The following is a 20,973-nucleotide window of genomic DNA, read 5'->3' as shown; positions in this document are numbered from 1 at the left end:
GCGGGCGGAACTTGTCATAAAGTCCGCGATAATAAAGCCCACCCATTTAGAGGGAAGATATGATTGGTCAAATGTACTGTCATTTGACATTAGTCTCTCGTTCAGTTACTATGGGCATAGATATGTCTCATAATTATTTATCTCATAATTATTATCTCATAAATCTCTTAATTTTGCTCTCAAAGTGCACCAGATTGATGCATTCAACTTCAATTTAAAAGACAAAAATCTTCTCATATACACTACATATTTGTTTTTGTTTTTTAACACCATAGTCCCTAATATATTTGTAGAAAGGCAGGAAATGGAATTAAATCGAGAACAATGTTTCATTGCGGAGGACCTCCTATTTTGTGTCCCTCCCACTTCTCAAAACAAAGTTCCACCCTTGAGAATACATAATGTGATATATTTTTCTTTCATTAAAAATCCACACACTGCTGCAGTGAGATACGTGATGATGACGTCAGCTAGTGGCGCAGGAAGATGGGGGCGCGAGGCAGAGCAGAGAGACATCACACACGGAGAAACACCGGGAGCATGAGACGGTAAAGTGCGGATTAAAGACAGCTGTCCATCGGACATGGGACATGTCGATGCGGATCATATTCAATCCTATCAGCGGGGTGTTGTTTAACACTAAAATCATCTCAGTGCATGTTCGTCAACAGCCGTTGGGAAATATGGCTGCGTATGATGTGTCCTTTTCTTCTACAATATAATAATTGCCTTGTATTAATGGGGTTTAAGGTAAAAGCATGTAACATATAGATTTGTATAGGATTTGTACTGCAATTAGCATACATTAAGTGAATAACTGTGCTTGTTTTTGTTGGAGCATCGCCATAATACTGAATAATATTATACAGCGTTAGGGCAATGGTGGACTCATCGCATGATTGGATTTGAATGTACAGCAGCATCTCATGTTTGTCCATATTTCAGATATGATGACAGACAGTCACTGGCAGTGTGTTGGAACACAGCCTTCACTGGCAGTGTGTTGGAACACAGCCTGATCTGACAGCATGGGTCTCAAGCTCAGTGCAAAGGTAAGAGCAGGGTGTGGCCCTCGGACCAAGTTGAAACCATAGTGAGACTTTTTTTTCAGTAGGCCTATAGTGTTGATTTGTTTATTTTACAAATTACATTATATTTAATAAGCTCCAAATTGTTCTCTTTATAAAATTTAAACTCCTAAATTAATTACAGCTATTAAAAAGAATTGTTGACAAAACAATCAAATAATTCCCTCTGAAACCAGTGGAGCAGAAGCATAGTGTTGATAAAAAATGTCGGTCAAATTCAGTTTTAGATGACACGTTAACTGTTGTTTACTCCTCAGGGGCAGCAGAGCCACAGGCTGGTGATCTTCGCAGCCATCTTCGTCCTGATGACACTCCTCATCCTCTATGGCTCCAACAATGTCAACGATAACATCTACTCTCCACTACATCTGGCTTTAAATAAGGCCATCAAGGCCACAGATCTGAAGAAGTGGTCTGGGAAAGACGGATATGTGCCATTCCATGGGAACAAGGTACTCAACAGCTCATGCACGGACAAAGAAATGTGTTTTATGACGTGGAAATCCACAATAAGTATCAGAGAAGAATGCAAAAGAAGGGAAATGTTGCTGCTGCACGGAGCATGTTCAAAACTCAGGAAGTCAGTAAAGATACAAAAAGGATGTGGTGCATTGTTCCAAAAAGACGCACAGACTTCCTAATCCAGGGGTGTCAAACTCAATTTCATCACGGGCCACATCAGCATTATGGTTGCACTCAAAGAGCCGGTTGTAACTTTAAGACTATATAAAAATACATATATAAATATTTAATATATATAAAATAATGTATTATATTACATTATTGCCTCTGCATTGGATTATTATCGGATAGGGTAATAACTTCATAATTAACTACGTCTGAAAGAAGAAGTCTAGGGCAAATAATTGCAAGTCTCTTCAGTGAGAATGTCACAAAATGATCTAAAAAGAAAAGCCAAATTCTGAAAAAAAGGGAAATTTTGGGAAAAAAGTAACATTTTGAAAAAGAAGTCAAATTCTAAGATAAAAAGCAAATTCTGAGAAAAAAGTCAAATTTGAGATGCATTGTGGGACATGTAGTTTATGGGCAACGCTTCTGTAAATCGGCATTTACCCATATAATAAACATATTATATTCTTTAAAAGCTCTTGTGGGGCCACATAAAATGAAGTCACGGGCCGGATTTGGCCCCCGGGCCTTGAGTTTGACACCCCCTGTCCTAAACAGTGGGCAGCTGCAGCTTATGTAAGACATTACAGGGAATTAGTCAAAATCAAGAACTGTAAAGATGAGTCACTCAAAGTAAACACTGTGAAATACAAGGTGAACTGTTCCTCTCCAAACCAGCTACATTCTGCTTTCATTTATCATATCTCATAACACACAACAACTTATGTCAACCAGTTTAAAATACAGATATATGAAGCAATAAGAAGCCAGCTGAGCACTGCAAAAACATTGTTCTCCAAACAATGACTTAGTATTTCAACACGAAGAGTTATTTAAAGTTCTTTTTGGGAACTGTTGCTCATTAAGATGATACAAGTTTTTTTTTGCAATATTAAGTAATTATTTTTCAACACCAAGTCATTATTTTTGCAATAAAAATGCATTAATTAATGCCACAAATTCAAAACATTGTGCAATACTTAGTTATTTCTGAGAAAGTTTCTCATTATTTTGAGGTTCTTCATCATTTCTTTTGTGTCATTAAGTCGATATTTTTGCTAAACTATAAGTTGATCCACTCTTGTGTCTCTTCCCGTCAGATGATGAGTCTGCACTGTGGCAGCTGTGCTCTGGTGACGAGCTCCAGCCACGTCCTGGGGAGTCGAGCCGGGGCGGAGATCGACCGGGCGCAGTGTGTGATCCGGATGAACGACGCCCCCACGCTGGGCTTCGAGGCGGACGTGGGGAACCAGACCTCTCTGAGGGTGGTGGCCCACTCCAGCGTGTTCAGGGTGGTCCGCAGGCCAAGCGAGTTCCTGCACAGGCCCGACAGCAGCCCCGTGATCATCTTCTGGGGACCCCCCAACAAGATGGGGAAGGACGCCAAAGGGACCCTGTACCGGCTGATCCAGAGGGTCAGCACCACCTACAGCAACATGTCCTGCTTCAGCATCACCGCCAGCAAAATGCGCCGCTTCGACAGCCTGTTTCACCGGGAGACCGGGCGGGACAGGTGAGGGTTCACTGAGCAGAGGGATCAGGTTTCATGTGGGTTATTGTAGAGCCAGATACATTATCCATTATTTTGCTAAATTCAGTCATTATTTGAAAGATGTTTCCCATAATTTGAGAAACTAAGTTGTTATTTTGCAATTTCTAGTCAATATTTGGTGAAATTAAATCATTATTTTGCTATTTGGATGGATGTCTTTTAATGGCTTAATACGAAGATTATCTTTTACGATATTTGGTGAAAGTGTCTCCTTGTTTTGAGATACCAAGTCATTATTTTGCACTATTATGTCATGTTTTGAGGACGTTTCTCATTATATTGCAACTTTTGTGAGGTTTTTAAGTAATTCATTTGCTATTATTGATAATTATAAAAATTGTCATTGTGTCATTTGTTGTGAACGCATCAATGAACAACCCTACAATATCATTGCGATATTGATAGAGGTATTTGGTCATAACATGGTGGTATATCTTTTCCAGCCCCATATTGGGTAGATTTCACTAACCGATTGTTTTGCTGTTTTCTTCTGCTCAGACAGAAATCTCACTCCTGGCTGAGCACAGGCTGGTTCACTATGGTCATTGCCATCGAGCTTTGTGATAGTATCAAAGTGTATGGGATGGTCCCACCCAATCACTGTGGGTAAGTACATTGTTGGTAACAATGCAGTACTTGCTTCACAATTAGAACATCACTAATAATCTGGTTGTTCAACTCATTAATAAAACCTTGCATTTTTCTAGAAAATTTAAACCTCCAGCCAAAAAGATGCCCTACCACTACTACAAGCCCAGGGGGCCGGATGAGTGTGTCACGTACCTGCAGCATGAGGGGGGCCGCAGAGGGAACCACCATCGCTTCATCACGGAGAAACAAGTGTTTGGCCGCTGGGCGAAGCAGTACAACATCACCTTCTCTCACCCCAAATGGGTTTAGACTTTAGTGGGAAAGAAAGAGAGACATATACAAACTCACAGTGGCCTGACTGAGAGGATGAGCCCTCGTGAAGCCACATACTCAGTGGCCTGACTGAGAGGATGAGCCCTCGTGAAGCCACATACTCAGTGGCCTGACTGAGAGGATGAGCCCTCGTGAAGCCACATACTCACAGTGGCCTGACTGAGAGGATGAGCCCTCGTGAAGCCACATACTCACAGTGGCCTGACTGAGAGGATGAGCCCTCGTGAAGCCACATACTCACAGTGGCCTGACTGAGAGGATGAGCCCTCGTGAAGCCACATACTCACAGTGGCCTGACTGAGAGGATGAGCCCTCGTGAAGCCACATACTCACAGTGGCCTGACTGAGAGGATGAGCCCTCGTGAAGCCACATACTCAGTGGCCTGACTGAGAGGATGAGCCCTCGTGAAGCCACATACTCAGTGGCCTGACTGAGAGGATGAGCCCTCGTGAAGCCACATACTCAGTGGCCTGACTGAGAGGATGAGCCCTCGTGAAGCCACATACTCACAGTGGCCTGACTGAGAGGATGAGCCCTCGTGAAGCCACATACTCAGTGGCCTGACTGAGAGGATGAGCCCTCGTGAAGCCACATACTCACAGTGGCCTGACTGAGAGGATGAGCCCTCGTGAAGCCACATACTCAGTGGCCTGACTGAGAGGATGAGCCCTCGTGAAGCCACATACTCACAGTGGCCTGACTGAGAGGATGAGCCCTCGTGAAGCCACATACTCAGTGGCCTGACTGAGAGGATGAGCCCTCGTGAAGCCACATACTCATGAAAACGCCAAGAGGACGAAGAATCTTTTGGTCAAAAGCGTTTGGACCAAATGAGGAAATAATGGAGAGGAAATAATATATTGTGTAAATCCCACATTGGTGGCCGTCCGACGGGTGTTTTTGTACATAGAGAAGAAATTGAATTTAAAGAGGAATTTTTACATGTTTCTAATATTTTTGTTATTGAAAATGCGCTTGTGTTCCCCATGCTCAGGGGGATTATATAAGCAAGCATTCTCATGAAACACAATAGACTACAAAACACTATTTGAGCTCTACATCAACCGTCTACTATACAAATGTGAAACTACAGTAACTGCAGATACACATTTTTGCTGTTGATTTGAATGTTTTCATGAAATTGAGTTAAAGTTGATGCCTCGTGACCTTTTTACCTCAGTGGCATTTCAGCGCATGCATCTTCAATTCACAAAATGCATCGTGATCGTGTTATATATATCAGTATGTTGCTATTAACTAAACGTGACTAAACTAAACAGGATGCAGAGAAGGGTGCAATATCTAAAACTGTGATGCCTTTTGCAAACCAAGTGTTCTTCATTTTTAAGGGAGCAATGTGCTTGCTCAGAAGCCAGTATAGTTGGGTTTTTGGAAAGTAATTTGTTGGAAAAAATACATAATCCACATCAACTGCTGCTACTTTACCGATATTAGATTGCCTGCGAAATATATCAAGATATTACTATTACTACAAAATGTCTATATTGCATATAATGCAAAAACATTCAATAGCTAAGACACCCAAGTTATATAAATAAGGAAAAACTAAGTATAATAAACATGAATTAAACAGATGCAATTCAGCAGCACAACAATACAGGCCTCAAAATATTGTATTACTACTATTCTAAAAATTTAAATCTGAACATTTATGAAGGTATTATTTATTGCAGGAGTTGTATCAAACTATGTATTGCCACATGTACCTAATTATGTGGGAACTGAGTGTATATCAAGCTAATCCACAAATACTCCAAACAACAAACGCATACTGCAATTCCTGTGCAAACCTGGTATTAAAATGACATATTTGCCTGGCTTTTTTTGTATTTATGAGAATAAAATACATATGGGTAGATTAATGCACGTAGCATGCATGGCAACTGGAAAGTAATTGCATCTGTTACACAATCTGTTGGATTAACTATTTACAAACCTGAAGCAGACTCATTGATGAATATATTCTGTGCCATTTAGTTCAAGAGGTGAAAATGCAAAACAACGGCACAAAACATTTCTACTTGGAAAAACATGCTGCAGCTTTAGAAACGATGCAAATATAAAAACACTAATTTGCCAAAACATCTCACCAACTTGACATTACATGCGCAGCGTTTACTAAAAGCGCTGGGTATACAAAACTGCAATAAAAAAACGCTGCAAGAAGCTCAAAACTCAAAGGAAACCTGGGGACACTAAAAAGTGACGCACACGGCGGGGACGGAGCGCTTGTTGGCGCTCAGGGATCGTGAAGTTGTTGAGTGTTTTGGGCCGTTGTAGCGCGTTTGCACCTGTCTGCCTCCGTACGTTTATCTGTACATGTTGTGCCATCTCAACGCTGTTTTTCATTGAAAGTACAGTTGCGAGAGTCATATTATATGCTTTGAAAAATACAATACAAGTCAGTTGAAGCTTTGTATTTCAATATGTACAATATGTTGAGCCATTTACAAACAAAGACATACAGAATGAAGAACAATGATGTTGAATGTTTGAAATAACATCTGTTTTACAGTAAGCAACAGTACAGCACTGATAATGGGAAAAGTACAACTTGATGGTCATTATAAAACGTCTGCCAGTCTTTGCTTGCTTACTTCCTTTCTTTATTAAATCTTTAATGAACCGCTGGAAACATCTGAAAATGCAGCTGTGATCTTCTGTCTCAGCCCCGCCATGGAAACTAAAATTGCCTCCTGTTGAAAAGAAGATAAACAAAAGTAAATTAACACGTGGTGTGCATCCAAATGAATAAGGTATTTGCTTGTACAAAGAGTGTAAATCTGTCTTGTCTCACAAAAGTTAATCAAATATGTCATTTAAGGAGCCCTCACCTCTGTGCGAATGGTCCTGCTGCCCTGGTCGGGGCATGTGTTGAGGTAAAGGTCAAACAAAACACTCGGGTCCGTCACTTCCAGGTTTTGGTCCGTATCTACACTGGCCTCCAGACCCTGAAGACCTCCAAAAACGACTAAAAGATGCCTACAAAGTGAGTGGGGAAAACTCAATTTAAACTAATGAAACACCATTATTGTTATAAGAAGACTTCAAATGTTGTGTTAGAATGTGGTGTTGGAAAGTGGGTTTATCCTGCTTTAAACTTCTACCCCACTACATTTCAAAAGGAGATATTAAACTACTGTGTGCAGCCAGAAGACTATTTATGTGCATCAAGCTAAATAAATTATTTGCAGCACAGGTCAACGTAGAGTAAATAAGAGTCCATTAACAAATTAGCTGTAGGAAATCTCTGGCCAAAAATGTGCCTTAAAAGTTGAACTTTTAATAATTACTGTTGAACGCCGCACTTTGCTGCTTCGTTGAGTGAATTTGGTGATAATTATCCTATTGTTTCTGAACCTACTTGAATGGTGAGAGTGTTGATTGGTCCAAGTTGCTGCCTTTCTCTGATGTTCCAATAGTCAGGTCGTATCCATCCTCATACGGACTTTCAGTAAATACTGCACCTGCATTACCAAACCAACAGCGATAAGGGTCAAGCAGTCACAGCGTGCTCGATACTCATACTGGATTAGTACACAAATTAGTAGGTTATGTGGATGAAAAAGCTAGGTCCGGCCTGTCATGAGAAATACTTTTGTTTGGCCGATATATTGTCCCAGAAACAGTTGAGATAAAAGACACTATTTTCATTTTAACCCCATTTTATACAATGATAATATATTAGCATTAAAATGAAAGTAAACATTTTCAAAGAGCAATGAACACTGGAATTGAAATGTGAAAACAAATCGCTCCATCGAAATCAGTCGGAAGTCGCAACAGCTCATTTCAAAATAAACGTGGATTTGCGTAAATAAATAGTTTTTCGGGGTTCGGGTGTTTTGTTTGATTTTAAATAAACAAAGTCTTGGCTTTCAGAATATGAAACTTCTATTTCCAAAATCACACGATAAATACATGTTTGAAGCTTGTAAAGCGAAGATGACAGCTCTCACTCGCCACTCTGCTGTTCCACACCCAGCCCCCCTCCCTCTGAAATTATGAATGTAAGGTGTATAGTAATCATAGATAACACGGCAGGGTCCGTTACAGTTTGTTTTCATCTGATTTCAATTAAACAAAGTCTTGGCTTTCAGAATATTAAACTTGTTTCGGCAAATTCAGATGATAAATACAACTTTGAAGCTTCGGCATAATTACAAGCGGAGAACGGAGTAACGTAACGTCACTGCAGGCTTAACAACAGCCGGGGGGTATACTACGAAGCAGGATTTTCGCTTAGCCGGCTAAATTCAGGGAAAACTTTGGTACTACGAAGCTGGTTCACTTTTTAGCGGGCTAGATCTCCATGGTGACTTATCCTGGAACCTAGTCTGTGCTCCGATGCAGGATAGGTTCCAGGATAAGAGATCAACTCAGCGAAAGCACCGCCTGCTGACCAATCAGAGCTCAGTGTGTGGAGGAAATACAGTTTAAACTGCCGTTGCAGGAAAGACGGCCGGCCAAAATCACCGACTGTGTGAACGTGAAAATGAATAGAATATCACCTCCATCTTCAGAGCAATCTGACTATTATAACTATCATTATACTATTATGTTAAGAAAGCTTAATTAAATATCTGCCACAACATAAGTAACCGGATCAAAGTAACATTACGTAGCCTACAGTCCGCGGCACTGAGTGCAGACGTCGATGTGTCCCATTATCATTCATATTAGGGTTGCCAGAAACTGACCATGATCAAAATCGATTATTCGGCAGCCCTGGCGAATAATAATCGATTATTATATATTATATTAATATCTTCCCTCCGTAGTATTTTGAACATTTGTTAATAATCAATCAGATCGATGGATTCCAGAGAAGAGGAAACTTTGAAGGCCTTTTTCTCAAAATGATGACTGTGACAGTCATTATATAATGTGACATATCTTGCTTAATATTTGGAGTACAACAACAATCCTGATATCATTAGAAAGCTAGGAATCTCCTCGTTCCAACAGTGTATACAACTCTAAATGTGTCTTTGAGTCAATGCGACTGATTTCGATGGAGCAGGTCCCAAATTCTAAATAAATAAAGGATAAATTAAAACAACCAAAACTAAAAAATCTTGGAATCTTTCAAAATGATAAAAACAAGTATTAACATTTGCATAGCCTTTCCATCCGAAACAGGCATAATGATGCAAGCCGTTTGTCAATAGAAGGACATTTGTTTACAGAAAGTGCAAATAACATCATATTAGCCGCAACACGCCTCTACCATCCGGCTAAAATATAAAATGTTCCTTTATCGACTATTCTTCCACAGCTCGGGAGCTGTGGAAGAATAGTCGATAATGTACAAATGATGGTGGTTATCGCACTCTAAGCTGATAATGTAAAAAAACATAACTGGCCGAGCTACTCAGATTAAAATGGTTTAAGATAATAGCAGTTGATCACAGGAATAAGAAACGTACTGAGACAGGATGCCAGGCGGACGCTGTACCCCCAGTACAGACCTCCTTCAGTGCGGGGGAGGTGAGGAGCGACCACCACTCCTTTACACATCTTACTCTCTGAGGAGGAGACACAGGAAGACACACTGAGCTGATGGTGGCAGAATCCAGAGTGCATGGGGACTTTAAGAGAGAAAATATATTAAATAATAAAATGTCTTGTTACCATTGCTCTGTTTCTTATTGAGCTTCACTGTGACTCGGAGTCCAGACTGCAGCTGTTTGTCAATACGAACCTCCTGTAGGAGCAGAAAGAAGACAATCAGTCTATGGCACAATCAGAATGATAATAATAGGCGATTATTATTTGATCATTTGGGCCATCTCTTGAAGCACAGAAACACACCAATTCAATATTTTATGTTTTTCTTTGTCTTTATAATAAACTATAAAACCCAATATATTTGGGTTTTTCTGCGGTTGTAAAAAAAAAGAAAAAAGGAAGGGATATCTAGACATCACTTTGAGCTCTGGGAAACTTCAAGTTATATTATTATATTTTCAAATGTTAGAATGTGAAATTAATCTAAAGAATACCTTTTTATTTGTAAATCGGAACAAAATTGTTATTTATAGCCTACTTTCTATATTTATTTATTATCTCATTGAGATTAAAAACCTCTTTTCCCAAGGAGTCCTGGCCCAAGATAGGCAGCAGGACAGTTACAGACAAACAGTCATAAACCAATCAGTCATAACAAGATCAGCCAAAGCATGTACAGACTTTCACGACACGGTCATCACGAGCAAACATTTGAATATTTGGACGATATCAGTCAAATGTATCTTTAATTAGTTAATTGTGCATTTTGTCCACATGACATGACGTCAGTAACTTTGTACTATCCCTCTATTACTTATTATCTATTTAACCATGCTCACCTTTCTCATCCCACAGTTGACCAAAGAGCCTTTTCCTGGTTTGTTCGGCCGGTCGAGGACGATTCCTTCCCGATACGCTGACTCATCGTCTATCCTCATGTGGTGAGGGCTGTCTAAAGGGTTCAGCAAACCTGCAGAAAGAAGAGCAATTACTTTCAAGAAATGTCTTCTTATATTCAATGTGTCTTCTTAGATTAATGTGTCTTCTTATATTCAATGTGTCTTCTTATATTCAATGTGTCTTCTTATATTCAATGTGTCTTCTCAGATTGAAGCATGTAAATGAAATTGGAACTCTAACCTGCATACTGCAAATCTTGATGCTTTGGGAAAAACCACTTGCGCAGATACCTGGGTACAAATAAAAGCAGTAATCAGAATCTGATCAAATGGCGGCGATCTGATTATAATAAGTGTACTACTTACTGAGGACATTCCAGGTACTGAAGTATTCTGGCCAGCTGAATACAAGCTTGTCCTTTCTTACCAACACCTTTAAATTCTCCTTCTACGGTCCTGTGGGAGAAAAGAACAAGTATGTTCTATTGGTTTTCAGGTGGCTTTGGGGTGATTACCATGTATGTAGGGATACAACTCTATTCTAAACACATGCTTATTAGGCTATATGCGTATTTTACAACTTTCAGGAACTAATGAGAGTCAAAAGTCCTTTATTTGTCCCAAAGAGGGGACATTTACATTTGTACAAGAAATGGGACAGTGCAGATAAAAGATATAATTGAATGAGTACACAAGCATTTAATAAAGGAGCAAGCACACGTTCATAACCATGAGATCCAATCGGTACACGTCCATGGTAAAAAGAATAAGAAGCATTGATGGGTGCGTGTACTACCGAGTAGTTACTTTACTTCAAAAATGATATGCTGATTTACAACATGTCTTTCCTAATGTAGGTTAATGGGAAACGGTATTTTTTAGCACTATTGCATCAAATTATGATTTTTTTTATTTCTACAGCTTGGTGTCCACAGATATATTGGACCTGTTGATTTAACTTACTTGACATCTTCTCCGTATTCATCGAACACAACGATCTCGTCGACACAGAACACGACACAGGCTCTGGCGATCTGTCCCGCCAGGTAGGTCCGGAGCTCCGTGGACTGAGCGTTATCCAGCACAGAGCCGGGCAGAGCCACACTCACCGTGTACGCCCGACCTGAGGGACACAGACCACACATTACAGCACGCGGCCTTTCACAGGTAGAATAACAATATCAAAAGTGATAACAAGGTTACCTTTATTGTCTTGGCTCTGTTCATGATTTGCCTTCTCTGCAGACTCGAGCTCTATCTGCTTATCCAACTGTTTGATCAGCTTGGCCTCTTTCCTTTGCTTCTTGGACTCCTTTACTGTTTTTAAAGAAGAATGAATTATATTGGTAAGCGATGAAGACATGTAGACAGACTGGCGATATCGGAATGGAGAGTGGAAGGGTTTTTTGGTTTGTGGACATTTGAAATGAGTACGGAGAAGATGTCAATCTACTCGTGACTGAATCTGAGTTGACTACTTCTACTATTACTCTCTAAAAAGCAGAAGTGGAAGAAGTATTCATATACAGATCCATTACATTTGTAAAAGGAACAATACCAGAGTGTGAAGATACTCTGTTACTCGTCCTGAATTAAAATCTTACTAAGGTAAAAGTGCTTATTTAATAGATTTAAAATACAAAAGGTACAAATATTCATTACGCAGAAACATTTGTTCCAGAAAACATATGAAAGTATTATTGCTTTTATTGATGCTTACTGTTGGGTCAATTATTAAATGATAATGTATTACAGTAACTCATTTATAACTTAAAAATTATATAGATAGTGAACAATTGCAAAACAATAGCAAAACAAAAAACAAATGTAGTGGTGTAGAAGTATATAAAACATATTGTCAAATAAAGAATAAATACCTCAAAACTGTACAAAAGTACAATAGGCCTACTTTAATAAAAGTGCCGAGTTACATTACCAATGCCTAAAAGTATTAATTACCAACAATAAATTCAATATATAAATGGAGTGGCTAAACACATGGTAACACATCATACGTAATTATTTATTGTAGCGTTAGATAGACCATTTTTTTCTAACATAACAACAACTTTAAAACATAATTTAACTTAATAGCGATGAAACAGTTGAACTATAATTGAACATGTGTATCAAACTAAACTGCTTTAGCATGTAGCTAACTAGCTAGCTGTACTCACCATCTGCTTTCTTTTTCTTCCAGTCCACCTTGTCCTCAGGCTGTAAAAAATAACCAACACATTATAAGTAATATGGATAAAATTAAAGTGATACTTTCATGTAATATAATAGTTTGAAAGTACCAAAGAGGGCTCAATTTTGAGTCTTTTCGCTGCGACGTCGGTAGACATTTTTACACGCACCAACACGTGAAGATTATTTACATCCGGGTCACGACACACGTTTCAAAATAAAAGCCTGATGTGGAATTTCAACAGCTGACTAGTTTTTGCCTTATTTAGTGGGAATGCATTCCAACTATCTGTTCTTCGACGCACGAAATTCTTTATTATTCCGCCGGGTTATTTTGTACCTCTTCTTCTCCCACATTCCACTTCGCAGAAACTCCGTTCAAACATCAAAACGTTCAGCTCGGTCGGGAATCGATTGCTATTACTTTTCTTATTCATAACTTTCATAATTCCAGAGATGGGTCATTCTCATAGACTGTATATATAAAGGTCATTCTACAGAAAAGGAGGAAGTGCTGTCACTTACTTTTGCAGACACCAAAATACATGACGTTGACCTAATACTCACATTCATTATATATGTTGAATAAATAGAGATTGTCTTTGAAATGGTACTAAATAAAAAATAAATAAAAAATGGTTTTATACGTAAATTGCAATTTATTTAAAATGTCAAGTTCAAGGAACTGCCTTGTTGTCACTTTGATCATACATGGAAGTGGAGCCTATAGTTTTAATTTAAAAGATTTTTTTTTCAATAAATAAATCTAATTTATATTTACATAACATTACAAGCATTAAATATAACACTGAAATGGTAACAAAAAACGCAAATTATTATTAATAATTTCAAATAAATGTCAGTCACCCAAAATTACGTCATTGGTGTTACTGCTACACAAAACGCTTTTATTTTTGAAATAATGTACTGTCTCTGAAGTGCCTCCTGTAACAAGAGATCATTTGAGGCAGTGCAGTGGACAAAGACATACTGTAAGTCAGATACTTCTTACTTTGTTTGTTAAAGGTGTCATTTTATCTTCAAATTATACATGCGTCTTTCAAGTCTGTCATAGTGTTACTCATTGCATAGCCCTAGGGGTGGGTGAACACTTGAATGGGAAAATGTATTGTATTGAAGAGTTAAACCATTTTGATATTGACTGAAGCCATATTTGGTCTGACACATTGCAGCCATTTTGTTAAAATGGTAGTGTTTTCTCCAAATTGTCACTGGTGTTACTCTTCTTCCTGGTAACACGTAACACCAGTGACATTCCTCTACAAATAAGCTTTGTCTAAAGTATAAAAAAACTTAAAAAACTTTAAGTTCTACTTGTTGTGGATTCATCAAGTTAAGAGTTAGTTATTGCTATTTAACAGGTTTTAGATGTTTTTAGAAGGAATATATTTCAGCAGATTTTTATCACCCAGATTCCACCTTTTCTTTAGAATGACCCAGATACATCCCATAATTCATCACATTTTTAACCATTGAAGTCAATGGAGAAAATCTTCAGACTTGAACAATCTTCATCCAACTTCAACAGCTAACTGCTCCTTCATACTGTTTCACTCAGAAACCTCATTCCAACTTTAAACTGTTACACATCTTTCTGACATTATTCGTGTAACACAACTTTTAAATCTGATTATCACTTTTAGAGATATTAAACATTGTTCAGACCTTGGTAAAGAGGCCTTCTTCAGATTTTAGAGTGCGTGATTTCACAGCTAGAGTGGAGGACAGATTTCATTTTGCCTTCATATTTTCTTTTAAACCTGCCATAATTCCCAAACTCTACATTCCTGAGACATAATTTTTCATGAGAAACGTAGGGAAACATCTCGTAGCTTGAAAAATAAAATAAAAATAAGCAAAAAATAATTAAACAAAATGCCTCTTGACAAAAACGTTCAACATGTCTCCATTAAACCCCATTGTAAATTCAGCCTCATCTTTCCCCACCACAGCAGCCGCACACCTTTAGTTAATCTGCCAAAAAGGCCACATTATTGACACGAAAGTACACAAAAAGGACACTTCAGATGCTCAAGTTCCTTGACATGCTTCACGCTTTGAAATTTCACCGATATCTGTTACGGTTCTTCAACAACACGTTCATATGTAAGAGGTTTATCTCTCATTCAGAACAATGAAAATGCTCTCCTCTCACTGATTACTGCACATCACCATGGAAACCTTTGATCTCTGGACACGTCGTTAGCTCAAATATAAACACCTGTGTTTTGTTACTTCTCATTGTAAAGCGTCCTTGGGTTTCGTGAAAGGCGCTGTATACATTTAAATTATTATTATTATTAGGGCCTGAGCACGTAGTGCAAAGACCTATTGAAATCGTCAGTATTATTATTCTTCTGTTACCGGTTCTGCACTTTCAACCTGTTTTTGAGGGGGTTACGACACTATTCATGTAGCGACATTTGGCAACGCCGCCAGGACCGGTGAAAATGTTAACATTCTGGATTCGATGGGAGAAAAATGTTCAACTTGCTCTCTAGCGCCACCTGTGTAAGTTCAGTGTTTCGAAAAATTTACAAAGTCGCAGCGTAAGTCTGAGGGACCTGACATTTTGCACACTTTTCCGGGTGGAGCAGCTCTACATATTATCCTCTCATATCCCGAAGCTCCGCCTACTTTGATTTTTTTTAAATTAGCATAATGTGAAAAACATTGAAATATTAACTTAAATTCCAATTTCTTGATTTTCCAAACCAAACTTAGTGCACAGCATCAATGGAGGGGCAGACACATTACCATACAAAATGAGCACGAGGTGTGGAAAAATGTGGCCGACATCAATCAAAACGTATTAGCAAAAGGGTGTGGCCTACACATAAATGCTCACAATTCATCCAAAATGTATCCAAATATCACAGATTTCGGTGGATAGGTTCAGTGTGTCTTGGGGAATAGGCACAACAAACACTGTTCATTTCGAACAATAGGGGGCGCCAAAAACACAACTAATTTATATCTCAAGAACCGATGGACTAAAAAAATATATATTGTCATAGACATACTGGCAGGGTGAGTATAAACTGAGATTTAAAGGGTCGCAACCAATGAAAAATGTGGGCGTGTCCTATTCAGTTTTTTCTCAAAATCGAAGGGTTAAAAAATGTACCGAGCCATAAGTAGGGGAGAAAATGAGTTACGGCCTTTAAATTCGGAACGCATGTCACAGCCCACAACCTTTTCCAGACTGTAGAAAAAAATCGGACGTTTTAGCAAATATGTCTCAGTAGCGCCCCCTATTGTGCGGTAGTCAAATATAGTTTCTTCGAACTACCCGAAACTTGGCACAGAGATTCCTCATGGAAATGCGGACATATTTCAAAATAGCTTCCATTAGCCCCGCCCCCCAGAAAGTCGGCCATTTTGAAAAATCTGTGTTATTCATGCATTTTAAGCGCTTTTTCGCATACTTGTCCTAGGAAAATGATCGGAAAAATTTCAAACCAGGACAAGATCAGCCCATATCCAATGTGATGCTAAATTGCGAATGAATAGTCGACTGCTCAAACGGGGAGCTCGGAAGCTAACGGAACATGTACCAATTTTGACGATTTAAATGCCACAAAATCGCTAAAATGACTTTCGGACGCAAAACTTGGAACACACGTCACAACCCACGTCTTTTTCCAGACTGTACAAAAAAAATGTACATTTTTGTACACCAGCTCAGTAGCGCCCCCTATTGTGCGATAGTCACATATAGTTTCTCCAAACTACCCCAATCTTGCCACAGACATTACTGATGGAATTGCGGACATATTTCAAAATAGCTTCCATTAGCCCCGCCCCCCAGAAAGTCGGCCATTTTGAAAAATCTGTGTTATTCATGCATTTTAAGCGCTTTTTCGCAAACACCTCCTTGGGAAAAGATCGGGAAAATTCCAGTCCAGGACAAGTTAAGCCCATATCCAATATCATGTTAAATTGCGAATAAAATAGTTGCTAGCTCAATCGGGGCGAACGTAAGCTAACAGAGAATGTACCATTTTTGACGATTTACATGTCTCAAATGACTCCAAACTACTCGCATATAGTTTTCCAGATATTCACAAAACGCTGTATACACATTGCAATTATGATGGCACACATATTTCAACGGGCTTTTGATTAGCCCCGCCCCCCACAAAAATGGCAATTTCCAAATATGGCCCGTTTTCATGCATTTTGCGCACATTTTCCCACACTATCAAGCTCCACATTTGTGGAATCAGCTTCCAATTTGTGTTCGGGCGGCAGACACCCTATCCGTTTTTAAGAGTGCGCTTAAGACCTTCCTTTTTGATAAAGCTTAGTTAGGGCTGATTAGATTCAGCCCCTAGTTTTGCTGATATAGGCTTAGTTTGTCGGGGGACATCTTACTTCTTCCTTGTCTCTGTCTATACCTGTGTACTCTCATGTTCCGATTAACCCAGCTTCCCCAAATTTCTTTCTTTTTGGTGTCTATATATACGCCGGGATCCGGAGACATGGATGATCCTGCGGTCCTGTGTCCTGGATCGCGAGCCCTGGATCTTGAGTCGTGGCTGTGGTCCTGGATCATCGGTCCTGGATGGATATCCTCGTGGATTCATCTTCCTATTATACACACATGCATTTCCAAACATCTGGACTACCTGTGTTGCAAATGAATTATCTTTTCAATTTACACACCGCATCTATTGCACGTCTGTCCGTCCTGGGAGAGGGATCCCTCCTCTGTTGCTCTCCCTGAGGTTTCCCCCATTTTTCCCTTTAAACTGGGTTTTCTTTGGAAGTTTTTCCTTGTACGATGTAAGGCAAATGTCAGCCTTATGAACGGAGGTACCGTGGGACTTGCCCTTCCCATGTACGGGAGTCCGCTCAATGGAAATGCGATGTCAAGTTCCGATGTCAAGTTCCTGTCAGCGGCTAGACATATGTTACCAGTGTTTACCAGTGTTGCCAGGGGCATGATAACATCCTCCACTGGAGGTTGGGTGTTGCTGCTGTGAATAAGGCCGACTATGGGTGCCGATGGGCGGACGGTAAAGCACCGCAAAGTAGACCCCCTTTAAGTGTAAGGCAAATGTCAGCCTTATGAACGGAGGTACCGTGGGACTTGCCCTTCCCATGTACGGGAGTCCGCTCAATGGAAATGCGATGTCAAGTTCCGATGTCAAGTTCCTGTCAGCGGCTAGACATATGTTACCAGTGTTTACCAGTGTTGCCAGGGGCATGATAACATCCTCCACTGGAGGTTGGGTGTTGCTGCTGTGAATAAGGCCGACTATGGGTGCTGATGGGCGGACGGTAAAGCACCGCAAAGTATACCCCCTTTAAGTGTAGCCAGGGGCACGAGAAACATCCTCCACTGGAGGTTGGGTGTTGCTGCTGTGAATAAGGCCGACTATGGGTGCTGATGGGCGGACGGTAAAGCACCGCAAAGTATACCCCCTTTAAGTGTAGCCAGGGGCACGAGAAACATCCTCCATGGAGGTTGGGTGTTGCTGCTGTGAATAAGGCCGACTATGGGTGCTGATGGGCGGACGGTAAAGCACCGCAAAGTATACCCCCTTTAAGTGTAGCCAGGGGCACGAGAAACATCCTCCATGGAGGTTGGGTGCTGCTGCTGTGAAGAAGGCCGACTATGGGTGCTGATGGGCGGACGGTAAAGCACCGCAAAGTATACCCCCTTTAAGTGTAGCCAGGGGCACGAGAAACATCCTCCATGGAGGTTGGGTGCTGCTGCTGTGAAGAAGGCCGACTATGGGTGCTGATGGGCGGACGGTAAAGCACCGCAAAGTATACCCCCTTTAAGTGTAGCCAGGGGCACGAGCAAAATCCTCCATGGAGGTTGGGTGTTGCTGCTGTGAATAAGGCCGACTATGGGTGCTGATGGGCGGACGGTAAAGCACCGCAAAGTATACCCCCTTTAAGTGTAGCCAGGGTCACCCTGCATGCGTCGTCAAATGTGATTGAAATGGACAGATTCCTGTACATTTCAATCACTTTTAATGGGAGTCGTCAGTATATGGAGCTTAACCCATAATTCCCGGACGTTCCAGGCCGAATTTGGAAGCTCATATGCGGCCTGCCATGTGCCTCCACCCGTGGAAAGCAAAAAAAAGTAAAGAAAACGGTCAATTATATGTTAAAATAATCAAAAATGAAGTTTTTGAAAATTCTTGAAAAACGGCTAAGTGCCAACGGGGGAGGGGGTCAAGTCTTCGGCGCTTCGGAACGAAGCCCCGGAGACTTTTGCACTCCCCCGTTGCAATTTACAACGGAGAGGGGAAACGAGAGCTCCCCTCCTCCGTCCAAAATTTTCATTCATCTTTTCCAAGCTACCATCTGCACGAAATCGGAAACCCGGTTTTTGAGAGCACTTAGAAAAAAACGAGCTATTTTCACATGATGGGGAAATCATGGAGGAATGTATCCGCCTCATGAGCACTTTGGATCGGATGAAATTGTTGCCTGGAGGACCCCCAATCATGGTTCTCACAAAACTTTAAGTTTTCAAACTGGTGTCTGGAGGAATGCAAGGGGAGTTGTCAGGGGACTCTACCCGCCTCAAGAGGCACTATTTTGGGATACATTTTATCCATTTTCACCCCTTTTTATGGTTCTTCCAAAAAGTTAACTTAGACTTTTTCCGACTCTGGAGAAAGGTAGGGGGAGTTGTCAGGGGACTCTACCTGCCTTTTGGAACACTATTTTCGGATACAATTTATCCATTTTCACCCTTTTCTCTGGTTCTTCCAAAAGTTGACTTTAACTTTTTCCCACCCTGGATAAAGGTATGGGGAGTTGTCAGGGGACTCTACCTGCCTTTTGGAACACTATTTTCGGATACAATTTATCCATTTTCACCCTTTTCTCTGGTTCTTCCAAAAGTTGACTTAAACTTGTTCCCACCCTGGAGAAAGGTATGGGGAGTTGTCAGGGGACTCTACCCGCCTTATGGAACACTATTTTGGGGTACTTTTTTCCCATTTCACCCCTTTTTTCTGGTTCTCTGGTTGTGGCGGCCTCGCCCTGGCCGTCCACCCTCTGGGTACCTGACTCCCCTGCCTCCTCCGGGGGGCAGTTGAGAGGGGTTCAATGCCTCCCCGGAGGATACTGTTATCCCGGCAACCCGCCAGCAGATGAAAAGACCCACCCCTCCGCCTCTCCACCTCTTCTGAGGGACGAGGGAACCGCGCGGGGGTCTGCTGGAGGCTACTGCCGGGTGCTCCGTCCTGCGCCTCACCGGTACCCTGACTCCAGCGCGGTGTGGCGGCCTCGCCCTGGCCGTCCACCCTCTGGGTACCTGACTCCCCTGCCTCCTCCGGGGGGCAGTTGAGAAGGGTTCAATGCCTCCCCGGAGGATACTGTTATCCCGGCAACCCGCCAGCAGATGAAAAGACCCACCCCTCCGCCTCTCCACCTCTTCTGAGGGACGAGGGAACCGCGCGGGGGTCTGCTGGAGGCTACTGCCGGGTGCTCCGTCCTGCGCCTCACCGGTACCCTGACTCCAGCGCGGTGTGGCGGCCTCGCCCTGGCCGTCCACCCTCTGGGTACCTGACTCCCCTGCCTCCTCCGGGGGGCAGTTGAGAAGGGTTCAATGCCTCCCCGGAGGATACTGTTATCCCGGCAACCCGCCAGCAGATGAAAAGACCCACCCCTCCGCCTCTCCACCTCTTCTGAGGGATGAGGGAACCGCGCGGGGGTCTGCTGGAGGCTACTGCCGGGTGCTCCGTCCTGCGCCTCACCGGGACCCTGACTCCAGCGCGGTGTGGCGGCCTCGCCCTGGCCGTCCACCCTCTGGGTACCTGACTCCCCTGCCTCCTCCGGGGGGCAGTTGAGAAGGGTTCAATGCCTCCCCGGAGGATACTGTTATCCCGGCAACCCGCCAGCAGATGAAAAGACCCACCCCTCCGCCTCTCCACCTCTTCTGAGGGATGAGGGAACCGCGCGGGGGTCTGCTGGAGGCTACTGCCGGGTGCTCCGTCCTGCGCCTCACCGGGACCCTGACTCCAGCGCGGTGTGGCGGCCTCGCCCTGGCCGTCCACCGTGCGCCCTCTGGGTCGTACCCGAAACTGTCGGGTATCCTTTGGGAGAATCAGACTCTGGAGGAACGTGAGGGGAGATTACAGGGATCTCTGCCCGCCTAACGAG

General features: G+C 41.7%; 2 protein-coding genes across 3 annotated transcripts; one reads left to right on the top strand and one right to left on the bottom strand.

Annotated features, from left to right (window-relative positions):
• Positions 1-445: 445 nt before the first annotated feature.
• Positions 446-6,035, top strand: st6galnac6 (ST6 (alpha-N-acetyl-neuraminyl-2,3-beta-galactosyl-1,3)-N-acetylgalactosaminide alpha-2,6-sialyltransferase 6). 2 transcript variants are annotated; one of them, XM_034095963.1, is made up of 6 exons: positions 446-548; positions 946-1,052; positions 1,346-1,540; positions 2,819-3,231; positions 3,769-3,876; positions 3,978-6,035. In XM_034095963.1, exons 2-6 carry the CDS (start codon positions 1,029-1,031, stop codon positions 4,168-4,170), a joined length of 933 nt encoding a protein of 310 aa, XP_033951854.1. In that variant the 5' UTR covers positions 446-548; positions 946-1,028; the 3' UTR covers positions 4,171-6,035. The 2 variants fall into 2 exon arrangements, with proteins under 2 accessions (XP_033951854.1, XP_033951855.1); XM_034095964.1 differs by having other exon boundaries at positions 446-750.
• Positions 6,036-6,618: 583 nt separating this feature from the next.
• Positions 6,619-13,036, bottom strand: spout1 (SPOUT domain containing methyltransferase 1). The gene is made up of 12 exons (XM_034095961.2): positions 12,927-13,036; positions 12,804-12,843; positions 11,830-11,943; positions 11,590-11,749; positions 10,993-11,082; positions 10,868-10,917; positions 10,567-10,697; positions 9,851-9,923; positions 9,646-9,744; positions 7,581-7,683; positions 7,051-7,198; positions 6,619-6,912 (listed from the first exon to the last, which is right to left on the bottom strand). The coding sequence occupies exons 1-12, from the start codon at positions 12,972-12,974 to the stop codon at positions 6,826-6,828; spliced, it is 1,143 nt and encodes a 380-aa protein (XP_033951852.1). The 5' UTR covers positions 12,975-13,036; the 3' UTR covers positions 6,619-6,825.
• Positions 13,037-20,973: the final 7,937 nt, after the last annotated feature.

The sequence above is a fragment of the Pseudochaenichthys georgianus genome, chromosome 12 (assembly GCF_902827115.2).
Source record: "Pseudochaenichthys georgianus chromosome 12, fPseGeo1.2, whole genome shotgun sequence".
NCBI classification, from domain to species: domain Eukaryota; kingdom Metazoa; phylum Chordata; class Actinopteri; order Perciformes; family Channichthyidae; genus Pseudochaenichthys; species Pseudochaenichthys georgianus.
The sequence above is the reverse complement of the archived record's forward strand: the minus strand, read 5'-3'. Positions and strand labels throughout refer to the sequence as shown.

Excerpts from the sequence above, each read along its gene's own strand:
- st6galnac6 (XM_034095963.1), top strand. The coding sequence starts at position 1,029 with ATGGGTCTCAAGCTCAGTGCAAAG. Across the intron at positions 1,541-2,818 it reads TGCCATTCCATGGGAACAAG|ATGATGAGTCTGCACTGTGG; the intron begins GTACTCAACAGC and ends TCTTCCCGTCAG. Across the intron at positions 3,877-3,977 it reads GTCCCACCCAATCACTGTGG|AAAATTTAAACCTCCAGCCA; the intron begins GTAAGTACATTG and ends GCATTTTTCTAG.
- spout1 (XM_034095961.2), bottom strand. The coding sequence starts at position 12,974 with ATGTCTACCGACGTCGCAGCGAAAAGACTCAAAATTGAGCCCTCTTTG. Across the intron at positions 11,944-12,803 it reads GAAGAAAAAGAAAGCAGATG|TAAAGGAGTCCAAGAAGCAA; the intron begins GTGAGTACAGCT and ends CTTTAAAAACAG. Across the intron at positions 10,918-10,992 it reads CAGTACCTGGAATGTCCTCA|GTATCTGCGCAAGTGGTTTT; the intron begins GTAAGTAGTACA and ends ATTTGTACCCAG.